Here is a 14,327-nt window from a genome sequence, read left to right on the forward strand (position 1 = left end):
TATATATATATATATATATATATATATATATATATATATATATCTTCCATACAAATGAATATGGATAGGAATTCATTTCTATAACTGAGTTGTTAGAGAACAAGCACATTTACCTAATGTATGAAAATACTAAACAATGATAAATAAAATCTTCAAAATTATAGGACCGCATCCGTACATCTAGACATTAGCTATTAATTTGAGCAATTATTTGCACAAATTCAAGCAATGATAACATCAAAATATATAAACGATTCAAATCATATCTTTAAGTGCACTATATAATATTTGATGTTCTAATTTAAATAATTATTTATCGATTCATATATTCTTAATATATTACAACATATTCATTTCGTGCATCGCACGGGTGCAAATACTAGTGGAATAAAACAACACAAGTGTTTTTGAAAAGAATTTAACAAGATTCTGCATTGATCTAATATAGGGCCAGTATAAATGTACCAAAAATCACTTTGAGCAAATTTGTATGGTTTTCCTTGAGAAACATCATGAACGAATATGAGTGGATAAAATTCCATATAGTACTTATTATGCATAATAATTTTTTGATTGAAGCCATCCTAGTTGATAAGCTGCAGAATTTACTTGAGGGACATGGCAACCCATAGTTGAATGGTCAAACAGAGGATACGATTTTGGATCCACAAAACCTTTACTAATACGCCTCTCGTGCACGAGGGGGACAATTGATACAATCAATTAATCAAAGTAATAATAACAAAATAAGGTTCAAACTAATAAATATTATGCTTATGATTTTTAAAGTCTCAATTAGTAATGGTTGTTAAATACAATCGTTCATGACATGTATGCTTGTATTGAATATTAAAAAGATAGATGTATACAGAATGTATCATTTACTTAGTACATGTTTAAGTTCATCTTCATTGAACCTCAAACTCACAACTTTTCATATAAAGGAATAACTTGGTGTCATTGGACAACAATATTCTTGGCCCTTTTGAGTAATTATAATAATAATTATTATTATGGTGGGTAATGGTATGTGTGTATGTTTATATATATAATATAATAGTAATCCGATCCGTAATGGAATTGCATTGCTTGAGGGAGAAGAGAAGACGTGGACAGGCACAAATTAAGTTGCTTATCCAGAGAATACACATCTCATCTTCTTCTTTACTTTAGTGTTGACCAATCGCTCACCTTCACCTCAAAATTAAAACACCTTTCTCTTTTATCATACATATATACTTTTCTTTTCCTCTTTCCTAACTTTTCTTCCCTATATATACGTTGGTTGATTTGAAACTTTTTGAATTTTTAAAATGGTCAGAAAGTATTTATAGAAGTTTTTAACGTAAATACATACGTTTCAAAAACAGCTAATTAAGCTTGTCATCATGCCCAATTAATTAAGCTATATTTTCTAGCAAGTATTCCTAGTTATTCATGGGACATAGGCAGCGACATAATACCAGTCTGCCTATATTAACAGCTGCTAAAGCCTAAACTAAACCCATATTACGCTACTAATATAATTAATGAACTAAACATCGTGAGGATTGTGCTCTCTTTCAAAATTGTGCAATTTTATGTATCTGAAATTTCTTCTTTAATTGAAACCAAGTAAGCAAACTGGCACCAAATTTCTTCTTCCATTTTCAATTCTAAAAGGACCCTTCAATTCGCTTGTAGAGGATAATAGGTGGGTGAAGTATAATTTTTATTTAAAAAAATATGAATTTAATTTTTATCAACACTCTTTCGATTGAGCATATTGCATGAGATTTTCATAGTGCAGTTTATATTTCATGTATGATTTATGAACTATTAGAAAAGAGCGAGAGTGCGTACCACTAGAGTAGTGCTGTAAATTTAAAATAATTGTATATAATGTGTCATATTAAAGAGTACGTCATGTGTACATCAAGCTTTCCTTTGTATACGAATCGAACTCTGCAAATATTATTGCTTAGGCGGAATTCATATTAGCCTCAAAATGGTAGTATAATTGTGAACATTATAGAACTATTTAGTAGTACAGTATAACTTATCTTGAACTTGGTTTTCTTTTTTTCCGAAGGATGGAAGCCTTTGGCTAGACATATGTAATTTATAATATTTTCATTTGCACCCCTGTAATTGCTGAACTTGTAAATTGTAATTTATAAGGGGTGATGGTGTGATTATGAGCAAGTATTGGGGGTGGGGTGAAATAGTATTGGCTTTCAATGATTTTTCCTTGTTCCCATACTGTTTGCGCGCGCGAGTATTGACCAGACTTGTAGAAAAGAGCTTTGCATGTGCAACACGAGGCCGCAGTGCCCAAACAGGGCAACTGAATGTACTAAAATACGGAGAATTGGATAAATGATTTATAATTTTTTTTAAAAATTATGTATTAATATATTAAATTATTAAAATACATAGACCTTGTTTTTAAAAAAAATTAATAATAATGTATTAGTAGCTGGATAAATTATTTGTATTTTATAATATATGTATCAATATTAACTATTAAGTGTGTGTTTGGAAATTGTAAACGCTGGATTAATTTCAACTTATTAATTATTAGTGGCTTTAACAAATTATATTAGTTTTGTTTAAATTATCTAAATTATTTTAGTATATAATTATTAGCTTTTAGAATTAATTTTTAATTAAACGAAATATTTTAAATTTTTAAAAGTCAGTTGCCTACGGGCTAGCGTTTTTTAGGCTTGTTAAAGTGGCGAGTCTTAAAATCTTCCAGCTTTGGCAATATACTAGGTACTATATTAGTATATATCATATGTGATGATGCTAAATAGTATTGGTAATAGTATAATTGAACTCACAACTATCTGGTATGAGAATCAAGGTGCATCCACTCAGTCATTTTTTTCGATGCTAAAAAAAGTTTTATTACCACCCAAAGCCCAAAAATTGATCAAAGGTGATGAAAGCTCATTGTGTGTAAAATGTACAAATAAGGGTTGAAAATGAGAATTGATTGGGCAATTCGGGATTTAATTACCTCCTGGAGAGCTCATAGGCAAGAGTTATGAAATTTAGGATTAGTCTAATGTAACCTCCGAAACTTAATGTATTAAAAAAAAATTATTACCACATCAAGAGATGAACATTATGATGATTTAAGAAGTAAAGTTAACATTGAAAAATAACATTATTCTAGTTTTTATTAGGGGAATCGACCATAGTTGACTACATGATACTATCATGGGTGGCTTCCAGCCTTCAAGTACATATGTTTATTGATATTTTTAGGGCAAAATTTGTGTGAAAGCATAATAAATTAGAAAGAAAAAAAAAAAATTTGGGGATGGGCACTAGATTGCTTTACTTGTACTTCTAACTTGTAATAAATTCTCACTTACGACATTTTTGTATATATTTGTCGCCAATGTCACCTACACAAGTAATTGTGACACAACTAATAAATTGTCATTCATCTATAATACCTTCAAAATTACTAATTTCTCCATCTCGGTCCAGTTCGTCGCACAAGGTATTCTTAATGTAAATTACCTTTTCTATGTGGTTTGTGAGCTATTACATATGAGTATGTTTGCCTAATAAACTTTTTTTTTTAAAAAAAAAAAAAAAACTAATTTTTGTCTCTACAAAGATGATCAACATTCACATGGTTTTCACTGTCAGACACTGTGACTGATCCCCTCGTCGAACCATTGACCATTGGGTAATGATAGATGAGACATTTCCACTCAACCATACCCCACTTATATCATCAAGATTAATTAATTCTATCTTTCCAAATACTCTGTCGGGTCGGAGTGTAGGGGCCCTTAGGGTTGGGGTTCAATCTTTTGGAATAAGATTAATTAATTCTAAGAAAATAAGATCCTTTTATTTGGCTCTTCATTTTTGTTGTGATTTGCGTAACCTTGAAATGCCTTGAACAAGTGAATGACTGATATCATTAAATATAATATAATGATGATATTGTTGTAATAATAATTATTATTATTATTATTATTTGTGTATTTATTTTAATTGTAATAATATAATTGAGTTTGGAAATGATGTGAGACAAATATATGGAGAGATGACATTCCGTCTCTGAATTATAGTAAAATAATATTTTTTGTCTCTCAATTATATCCGTTGCTATTTTTCGCTATTGAATTATTTGCAAGATCTTTCTTTTTTTCTTTTTTTTTTTAAGTTTTACTGTTATTAATTAAGAAAAAAAAAAGTCTCTTAAATTTCATACCAAATTAGTGAAACTCATTTCCAAATTTAGCCTTGTAGTTTCTTCGACTAAAACGTCTGAATCCCTTTTTCAGTTTTCACATAAACGACCGTTGCTTCATCGTTACGGAGCATCTTTTGTTTTCAGTTGGGTGTAGTCTAAACATGTTTCACCGTCCATCCACGTACTCACATCATAGCAAGTGAAAAAACAAAGTGGGCCCCATAAATTATCAAATTCTTGTGCTGTAATCCTTGTTGGATTGGTTGGTCAACGCTACGTCCTTGCCTTTCCATATCCTTTTGTCTTTTACTTTTTCTTATATAACACGTGTCAAAAATATGGTTGTTTAAAAAATATTTTTAAGATGATTATCTGTTTGGCATTCCCTGCATGATGTTATTATATGTATCATTCAATTTTTAGTCATTTTTTTTTAACATTTATGTTAGTATGAACATTATCTTGACATGAATATTTGTTTTCTTTGTCAACAAATATGTTTAAATGGCATTAAAAATGACGTTATTAATCAATAAAAATTTTCTATTTTCTTCTTGATAATAGAACCACAAGTATTGTGAATTTGTATGAAATAGACTTATGAACGAAACTTAAGGTTTGCCATGAGGTAGACTTAGCTTGTGAATTTTTAAATTGCACTTTTTAGATTTTGTAATAGACTTATGTATTGATAACAATTTTATTACCAAGAAGAAAAAAAAAAAGAATTTTGAGTGGTTAATAACGTCATTTTAATGTTATTAAAATATATTTGTTGAAGAAAAAAAAAAACAGTCATACCACAATAATGCTACGACTAACGTGAATGTTTTTTAAAAAGAGTTAATACCCAAAATTGTCCTTGACTATAGTGGTTTTTCTTAATTTCGTCCTAAACGACTTTGGTGACCTAATATAGTCCCAGACTTTTGTGTTTCGCTCAATTTAGTCCTCCGTTTGTTATTCCGTCAAATTGGTGTTAAATAAAGGGACAATTCAATAATATCAATATTGACCTCTCTTTACTTTCAACCTGCGAAGTGATAAATCTCTCTTTCTTACACGAATTACACCCAGAGTTACTCTCAGACCTACGAATCAAATTTTATATTTGCAGCTTTAGAAGTGATTCTGGGAGTAATTCGTAAAAAAAGAGGGATTTCACACTTCACATGTCTATGAATAAAGAGATGTCAATATTAAAATTACTGAATTGTCTATTTATTTAACAACAAATGGACGGAATAACGTACAAATGGAGTGACTAAATTGAGCAAAAACACAAAAGGCTGGGACGAAATTGAGTAAAAACATAAAACTCTGGGACTACATTAAGTCACCAAAGTCGTTTAGGACAAAATTGAGAAAAACCACTATAGTCGAAGATGATTTTGGGTATTAACTCTTTTTAAAAATGGCTAAAAATGAAATGACACATATAAATGCAGAACCAACAAAGAAAAAAAGACTTAACACTTAGAAATGAATATACCAAATTGTCATTGTATTTAACATCATTTAGAGTTAGTAATCCTATGGGGCTCAAATTTTTTATATGTAATGTCTCGAAATGAATTGTACTTCGACCACTAACGTGATTTACCATGAAGTTTTTAATAATTTATAAATTCTGTTTGTTTTAAATAAAAATTAAATAAAGTCTTATTTATTATTTATCAAAATATATACCATGATAACATTAAAGTAAATAAATATTTGAACTATTTTCACAATAATATTTAATAAAAAATAATTATAAAATTTAATGTGTATAACTGATTTTTATATATTCAACCACATATTTTTTTAATATAACATAATACATTAACATATAATCTTTATACCGTGCATTCTACGAATAAATTACTAGTTAGGACAATCACAACCAAGTGGTTAGTTTTTCGGCTTGGATGCAAAATATTAACACAATAATATCATATAAAAAAAGTGATTAAATTATTAAGTAATATACTAATATCCAAAATGAAGAAGTTTACGAGCGAATGTTTAAAAAAAAAAAAAATACGAATTTTACAAAAGTTGGTGGGCTGGTACGCAAAGCCGTGCAACGATAAACTTCCCCATATCAGGATGCTCCACGGATTTATTTTATTGCCAAATGGACCCCAATTGTTACAATCCTTCCAAAAATAACCAAGATCTGGCAGATTACCAAAAAAGCCCCTTCGCTATCATCCAGGAATTGTGCTTTTATATGGTTGATGTAGGTTAGCTTGTAGCCTTGGAGTGGCTTTCCCATAATTAAACAAGAACCAAAATCAACAGAGTAAACTTTTTTTTTTTTTTTTTTTTGTTAATGTTTTACATTTACCATTTTTTTTGATAAATAATTAAATATAAATGGAGCTAATAGCATATTTGATCCATCGATTATTAGGATTTCACCACTTTGATAATCGACTTTTAAACTTGTTTAATTTAATTTCCAACTATACAACTTTTACGTAAAATAGTCCTTTGTCCAAGCTAAAATAATCCTGATTAGGACCATTTTTGTTAACAATTGCATAATTTGAGATAAAATTGAGCAAGTTTGGAAATCGATGACCAAGCGGTGACGTCCTAATAGTCGATGGACCAAATCGTGTATTAACTCATACAAATTAAATAAAAATAAAATTTGAGTAGAAAACTATCCAGCATGACTGAAATATTCACTCACATTAAGAAGTTGACCATATGTCATATTATCATATTTGCAATTCACGACCTCGGGACATAACTCAACTGGTTAACTAATTTAAAATAAGTTCATATGTATGGATTGGACTTTGTTGTTGACACTAATTTACAAGCATTTGCGAGTCTATAAGCCAATTGAGGCATATCCCACGCGCTTTACCTCACTCACCCATCTCCAACATAAGAGCGGTGATAAACCCTTAAGTTTGTGATTCATACTTATGCAATCCCCCACTATTTTTCTCAACATCACTAGTATTCAAAACACTATTGAAATATAATATAATATTCAAAATTATATTTGACTTTATATTTAAAAATAAATTGAGTCTCGGAAGACGATTTGTGTCAGGATTTTGCAATCCTTGCAATATACTTAGATTATTTTTTTTAAATGATGTAAAAATATACATGTCAAATTTGCAATATGAAATGCAACATTTAAGTTTGTGAATGGAGTAGTAAGTGTTGGGAGGACTCCCAAAGTATGTTCAACCAAAACTCAACTTTAGAAAACATTATAATATATTTTGAAAAAAATTCAATATTTAGATGGGGGGGGGGGGGGGGACAATTCCACCAATTAATTGTGAGATTTTAGTATTGTTAAAGGAAATCTTATCTAATATTTTGAACAAATTTAGAATTAGATATTTGTTTACTATAGTAATATTTATTTATGGTATCCACTTATTATTATTGTACTATTTAGTGTTTGAGTTTTGAAAGTTTACTAAATTTGATCGGATAATTTTTGGTAAAATAATTATTCATAGATAATTTAGTCCTCGTAAAATATTACGTTAAATGCCAAGTTTAGTATATTTTTAAAATTCAAATGCCAAATGTAAAACAAAATAAAAGTTGATACCATAGATATAAATAACATTATAGCTAATCCTTTAAAAAAGTATATATTTTATATGATAATAACGTAAGATAACATTTTTATTTATCGATAAATATTAATAAAAAGTCATAACTTATCATAAAATTAATCAGTTAGCAAATAATTAATTAAAAATATTAAATATATCATACATTTTTGTAAATTTTATAAAACACTAGAACTTTACTATTCTAAAATTGGGTTGCACCAAAACTTTTTAATATGACGCATTGTAACTTTGAAGGTGCGTTAACAAATCATCTTATCAATCGTCATAAATTTATCGATTAATTTTTGTAATATTTTTGAAATATAACAAAAAGTGGTCATGCATTATGCACCAAGTTAAAGTTGTAACCAATAAACTACACAACAAGAAAAGAAAAGAAAACAAAAGAGCAAAGCTGTTTCTTGTGCATTGTGTATTTTGGTTGTTGCCTGCTAGGTAATGCAAATTGATAAAATTACCAATATCTCCCTTTATTATATTTGTAAATAGAATATATTTATTAAAAAAAAAGGAATTTTTAGAAATGTATTTTTAGTTTATCGATTTCCGTGTCAAGCAAGGATCCATTCCTATCTCCGTTTGCTTAACCGACGGGCAATAGCTTAGCCTTCTTCCCTTTCTTTCTCTCTCTATATTTTTTTAATTTTTAATTTATTTCTTAATTTGATTTTTGGACTGCTCTATAGTGTCTATATACATACATTTCGCACCATTATCAACACTCTCTCTCTCCAGCTTTGCTTCACTTCTAATCATCTCAAACCTAACTTGTGTTTATATATCAATCTCTATGCGTTAGAGTTTCTTGGGTTGGGTTGGGTTGTTGTTTGATTTGGGAATGATGGAGCAACAACCGGCGCAGGAGGGAGGAGCTTTGGTGGTGGCGCCGCCGGCGCCGGCGCCTCCGAAACGGACGTTGGCGCCGCCGACGTCGCTCGCGCCCGGGTTCCGGTTTCACCCAACGGACGAGGAGCTCGTAAGGTACTACCTCCGACGCCGGGCATGCGGCAAATCTTTCCGCTTTCAAGCTGTTTCTGAAATCGACGTCTACAAATCTGAACCGTGGGAACTCGCAGGTTTTTGTTTTTATTTTTTAAATCTCCATTTTCTGATTTTTAATTTTCAATTTTATTTGAACTTTTAGTTTTATTTTTATTGTTTGGTTTCTGTTTGCCGGATCTATGTGGTGTTCCCAGTGTTACTCATGCTGATTATTTACCTCTATTTTTTTTTGGGTTATTTTTTAAATCAAATTTAGATAAATTTTTTTAGTGTGTATAAAATTTAATTATTGCTGCTTTTTAATGACTGGAATTAAGATCATTTCTATCAGTAATAGGTGATGTTAAAAAGTAGGAATGGAGCTGTAAAGCGTTGAAATGAAATTTTTTAAAAAAAATTGATATCTTTATGGTTGAAATGCTGTAAAGTATGAAGCTTTTAGTATCTTGGCACAGTTTGATTTCCCTTTTGGGGGGTTTGAGAAAAATAATGATAACAATTATTCTCTGTAATCATAATAAGATAGTCTTGTGCACATTCCAGTTTGCAGGCATGTGTGTCTCTGAGGAAGATTATAAATTTGCAGAGCTTTGAAATTCTCAGTTATTGTTTTGAACTCACTTTTGCATATTTCCTGTGTCGGTTTCTTGATTGTTATGCGTGTTATACGATTCGTTTGTGATTGCTGGAATCGAAACGTATGAAGGTGGAATTGGGTTGAGAAGGATTGCTATTACTTACTCAGAGTTAATTTGTTCCTAACAACGTGAATGTTGATTCCTTGCTTTATATTGGTATAGTGGTGTAAAAGAGGTATGGAATGTAAAAGTAATTTCCGAGGAATGAACGTAGCGAATGTGAATGGAATTGGCCGTTATAATTGTGAATTCCTTTCAGACGTCAATTGTGTACGTAGTGGTCTGCGATGCAGTGGTGTGCTTGCTGCATTATGTGATAATTTTTGTTGAATTTTTGGCTGCTTTAAAATGGTTGGTTTGTCTTGTCTTTCGTAATATGCAGGATATTCACATCTGAAGACTAGAGATCTAGAATGGTACTTTTTTAGCCCTGTAGATCGTAAGTACGGGAATGGGTCTCGGCTCAACAGAGCCACTGGTAAAGGCTATTGGAAGGCCACTGGGAAGGATCGTCCTGTCCGTCATAAGTCTCAGACAGTAGGAATGAAGAAAACGCTCGTTTTCCATTGTGGACGAGCTCCAGATGGAAAGAGGACGAATTGGGTTATGCACGAGTATAGACTCACCGATAATGAATTAGTGGAAGCTGGGGTAACTCAGGTAAAAAAAAAAATCTATTTATTGCATATTTGATACTATTTTGAGAATTTGGAATCTTAAATTATATTTGTTTTGCGAGGAAAGGATGCTTTTGTGCTATGTAGAATTTTTCAAAAAAGTGCTTTGGGACCTCCTAATGGCGATAGATATGCACCCTTTGTCGAGGAAGAGTGGGATGATGATACGGCTCTTGTGGTTCCCGGAGGTGTAGCCGAAGATGATGTAGGCAATGGTGATGATGCACGAGTTGATGGCAACGACCTTGACCAGGTTTGTTAATTGAACGATTCCATTTTCTTTCCACGTTGCGGAAAGTGTTGTATGCCAACGCAACAAAGTAGTTGTTGCCATACGCATTCACATTGCTTTCAAGTATAAGCAACGGTTACAAAATCATAGACAGCAAAAAGTTAACATTCACTTTTGCCCTGTTTGGTAAATGGTTGTTAGCTGTTAGCTGATTGGGTTAATTATAGGGTATAACTAGTTGATAACATTAGCCAATTGTAGAAAGGTGTGGTAAATTAGCTCTTAGCTGATAGGTGTTTGGTATAATTCCTTTTCTCAAAAAGTTAATTCATTGGTGCATGGCCTTGAATTGTATTTAACGCATATTCTTAAATGTTGGCCACGATTGCAGGGTGCTCTATGCAAGGCTCCCGAGAGTCCAGTCGAACCATTGTCCCTTTCATTTGTTTGCAAAAGAGAGAGATCGGAGGATCCTGAACCCCTCTCTCTGGCCCAAAGCAAAAGATCGAAGCAGGATTGCCCTAGCTCAAGCCATGCAAATGGGTCGGAAGATTCGACTACCACAAGCCAGGATCCTCCAACCATGATGATGACGACAAATGATTCCCCCGTTCTCTTAGAATTCCCCCTGTTGGACCCCATTGAACCCAGGGAGAACCAGCCCAGCAACGCCCCTACTTTTGATTCCTCCACCCTCGAGAAATCAGTGCCTCCTGGATACCTCAAGTTCATTAGCAACTTGGAGAACGAGATCCTGAACGTGTCCATGGAGAGGGAGACACTGAAGATTGAAGTAATGAGGGCACAAGCCATGATCAACATCCTTCAATCGCGCATCGACCTTTTGAACAAGGAGAACGAGGACCTTAGACGAGTTGTCCGAGGGGGTTAGCTAGTAGAGCCGCATTTCCTATTTGCTAGCTTTTTGTAGCTCTACATGACATCGATCTCAGATGGCATCAGGAAGTGGAAGACGATGAGCAAAGCGATGCTGGAGATGTTCGTTCTACTTCATCTGTCGACAACTCTGTAATATCTGTGTAATAGTTGACTGAGTACATGAAACCAGATGTGCCAGTAGCTATGAATATAAGCAGCAGTGTTTCCTGAACAGTTGCAATAATCCTCAGATGTTTCAATCTTTTTAGCTGAAACCTTAAAATGTTTTGTTGGGGTTGTGCATGATGGAAGTGGTTCGCTGTTTTGTTTTTTAATAATTACGTGGCGAAGTCACCTTTTGGTCTGGCTCTGATACCAAATTAAAACATGTGCTCCATCTCAACTAAAAGCCTAAGTTGATAGTTGGATTGCACATTAATGATTATATGCTCAACAAAAGAGTATCACCAAAAATTGATCAGAAGTGGTAAAAACTCGTTGTATAGGGTGATGCTTGGGATGAAAGCAGTGTAGTGGTGGAATGAAATATCAAAGACTACCGAATGCTATTCTCCTCAACTTTCTGATCTAAGGTTGAGAGTAAATGGACAACGCAAAAGTATTATCAATCACATCCAATTTAAAGATGATCCCAAAGAGTATTAGGGGTGATGATGAATCATATTAACTAACTATTTAGAAATGTAAATGTATGTTTATAAGAATAAATGTTTTATTGAGTATTAAAATTGAAAGTCTAATATCGTCCAATATCCTTGACGTAGGCTCTTACGTCACAGCTCTGATGATAAGTGGCAGTGCCTTCACGGAGAAGGAAGTCAGCAATGGCGTCCACCTTCTTCACCATAATCTTCTATTTCTTGCTAGGTAAGTAAGCTAAGGTTCTTTTTGGTGGAATTAATGTATATAAAGCCGCCGATGGATAATTTCACTTGAGCCCTTCAATTTTATGTCGCTAAAGTCCCTGCGCTTTTAAATTTCATATTTCAGTCCTTAACTTTCGTTCTCTTATATCATTTTTAGACTTTTAGTCTATCTACTATATGATGGATATGCATGGGATACGGCGAATCAATTCTAGTTAACAAGCTGCAAATCGGGGGGACACGTGGAGTTGGAGAAGGTGCTTCCATCTTTATTCAATCAGTAAGTAACGCATGATATTTCTAGTGGTAATGCCAACATATGACTAGAGTTGAATCGTAGGAATCGTCAAATTATGGTGTAAGTCGTAAAGAAGATCAAAGCAGTCAGTTTGTAATTTTACAAAAGTTATCCCACGATCTATCAACCATAATAACGCTTCTTTGCATGTTAAAATTTTCGCCTTTAACGGGCATATACACCTCGTCAAAGCACCACTAGAAGCAACTATGAAAGCTTCAAGACGAGAAGAGAATTGCTCCAAACGTTGCCTTCATAATGACGGAGCTAGTGTTTAAGAATAACTAATACGTAATACCAACGACTCCTATAAATAATTATTCTCATGTAAAGGGAATAATTCATACATATGAATGTTATACTCAAAAATAAAAATCCAAGATAAATAATAGATCAAATTATATCTATTTTTAAAAATAATATTTTTTTTATCTATATATTCTATGAATCAAACATGTTGTTAGGGTTGAAATCATACTATCAAACCTGATCAAACAAAATGAATAAACCACGACGGACCCAAATAAACATGAGATGATTTCTAGAATCTTCCTCAGTATTTTAACACGTAGCAGACCATTTTTCGGCGTGACCGCAAGTTGTCACGAGCTACGTCACCTGCTCTTGACCCACAAATTTAAAGAATTTTTTATTTTTTTTTTAACAAAAGAAAAGAATGTTAAGAATATCAAAATATATTTTTGTTGATACTTTGATATTCGTAAAAATATCAAAATATATTTTTGATTCTCAGATCTGGAAGTAATTCGTAAAAAAAAAAAAATTCACACTTCGTTAATTTAAGAGTAAAGAGAAATTAATATTGAGATTATTGAATTGTCCATTACTTATCACCAATTTAATGGTATAACAAATGAATAATTAAATTGAGCAAAAATATAAAAGTTTGAAACTACATTAAGTCACTACCGAAATTAAGAAAAATCATTATAGTGAATGATCATTTTTAATATTAACTCAATAATATAATTTAAATTCTCACATAATTATAATTTTTCTTCCTTAATTATTTCCTTCCAACCAAACACTCTCTTAAACCTATCGCGTAACGAGTGGTGTCCTATTCCAATACAACCTGGACCATGAGTTCGTATTAAAGAGTGGAGTTAACACCTAACTTATCGTATATGTTTCGCTGGCACTTCATATATGATTTTGCAATATGAGTAAATGAGTAATACCATCACTATATTCATTTGCTCTTAGCACCATACCTCGACATTTTGCAATCATTAACAATTAACCATGCCAAGTGACTTTTTACGATCAAGTGCTCATCACAACGTCAAAAATTATAACTTCTAACAAAAACATAACTTTATTTTCGTATAGGGGCGATGAATTTTGTCATTCACGGGCATTCATCTAACAACTTTCCTAGCAATCAATTAATGGACCTGGCCCTTTACCTATGCTCAACAGTTTTTTCTCTCAGCACTGGACTTGACCATTCACCGACTTATGCCCCCAACAATTCTACTAACCACCAATTACTGGTTTTGTCTATTTAACAACTTTCGCACAACATACCGTGTGGTCTTATGACGTCACTATTATATTAGAGTAGAACGAAGTCACTAACTCACTACTCATATCTATATAATAACAATTAACCATGCTAAGTACATTGTGATATTATAAAAAATGATGTTATATTAAAGCATAACACAATCACTAACTTATAATTATCAAATCAACAACTCGAAGAATTTGGACTCCCAACTAATACATACTCTCTCATATCATAGTAGTTAGATTAGATTTGTCACCAAAAGGAAAAGAAAGCAGTAAACACGCATATTAGTTTTTTTTTTTTTTTTTTAAATTATTATTATACGGAAAACAAAAACTAATTATAAAACTCTTAAAAATAAGGAGTCCTGCCTG

The 14,327-nt window shown here is 32.1% G+C and overlaps 1 protein-coding gene across 2 annotated transcripts; it reads left to right on the top strand.

Moving 5' to 3' along the window:
* Nucleotides 1–8,433: 8,433 nt before the first annotated feature.
* Nucleotides 8,434–11,509, top strand: LOC109188275 (NAC domain-containing protein 78-like). Of its 2 annotated transcripts, none has more exons than XM_019338881.1 (4): nt 8,434–8,882; nt 9,829–10,106; nt 10,191–10,379; nt 10,747–11,509. In XM_019338881.1, exons 1-4 carry the CDS (start codon nt 8,645–8,647, stop codon nt 11,245–11,247), a joined length of 1,206 nt encoding a protein of 401 aa, XP_019194426.1. In that variant the 5' UTR covers nt 8,434–8,644; the 3' UTR covers nt 11,248–11,509. The 2 variants fall into 2 exon arrangements, with proteins under 2 accessions (XP_019194426.1, XP_019194428.1); XM_019338883.1 differs by having other exon boundaries at nt 8,441–8,882; nt 10,191–10,376.
* The last annotated feature ends 2,818 nt before the right edge of the window (nt 11,510–14,327 follow it).

Source organism: Ipomoea nil, unplaced genomic scaffold (genome assembly GCF_001879475.1).
Source record: "Ipomoea nil cultivar Tokyo-kokei standard unplaced genomic scaffold, Asagao_1.1 scaffold1421, whole genome shotgun sequence".
In the NCBI taxonomy this organism is placed as follows: domain Eukaryota; kingdom Viridiplantae; phylum Streptophyta; class Magnoliopsida; order Solanales; family Convolvulaceae; genus Ipomoea; species Ipomoea nil.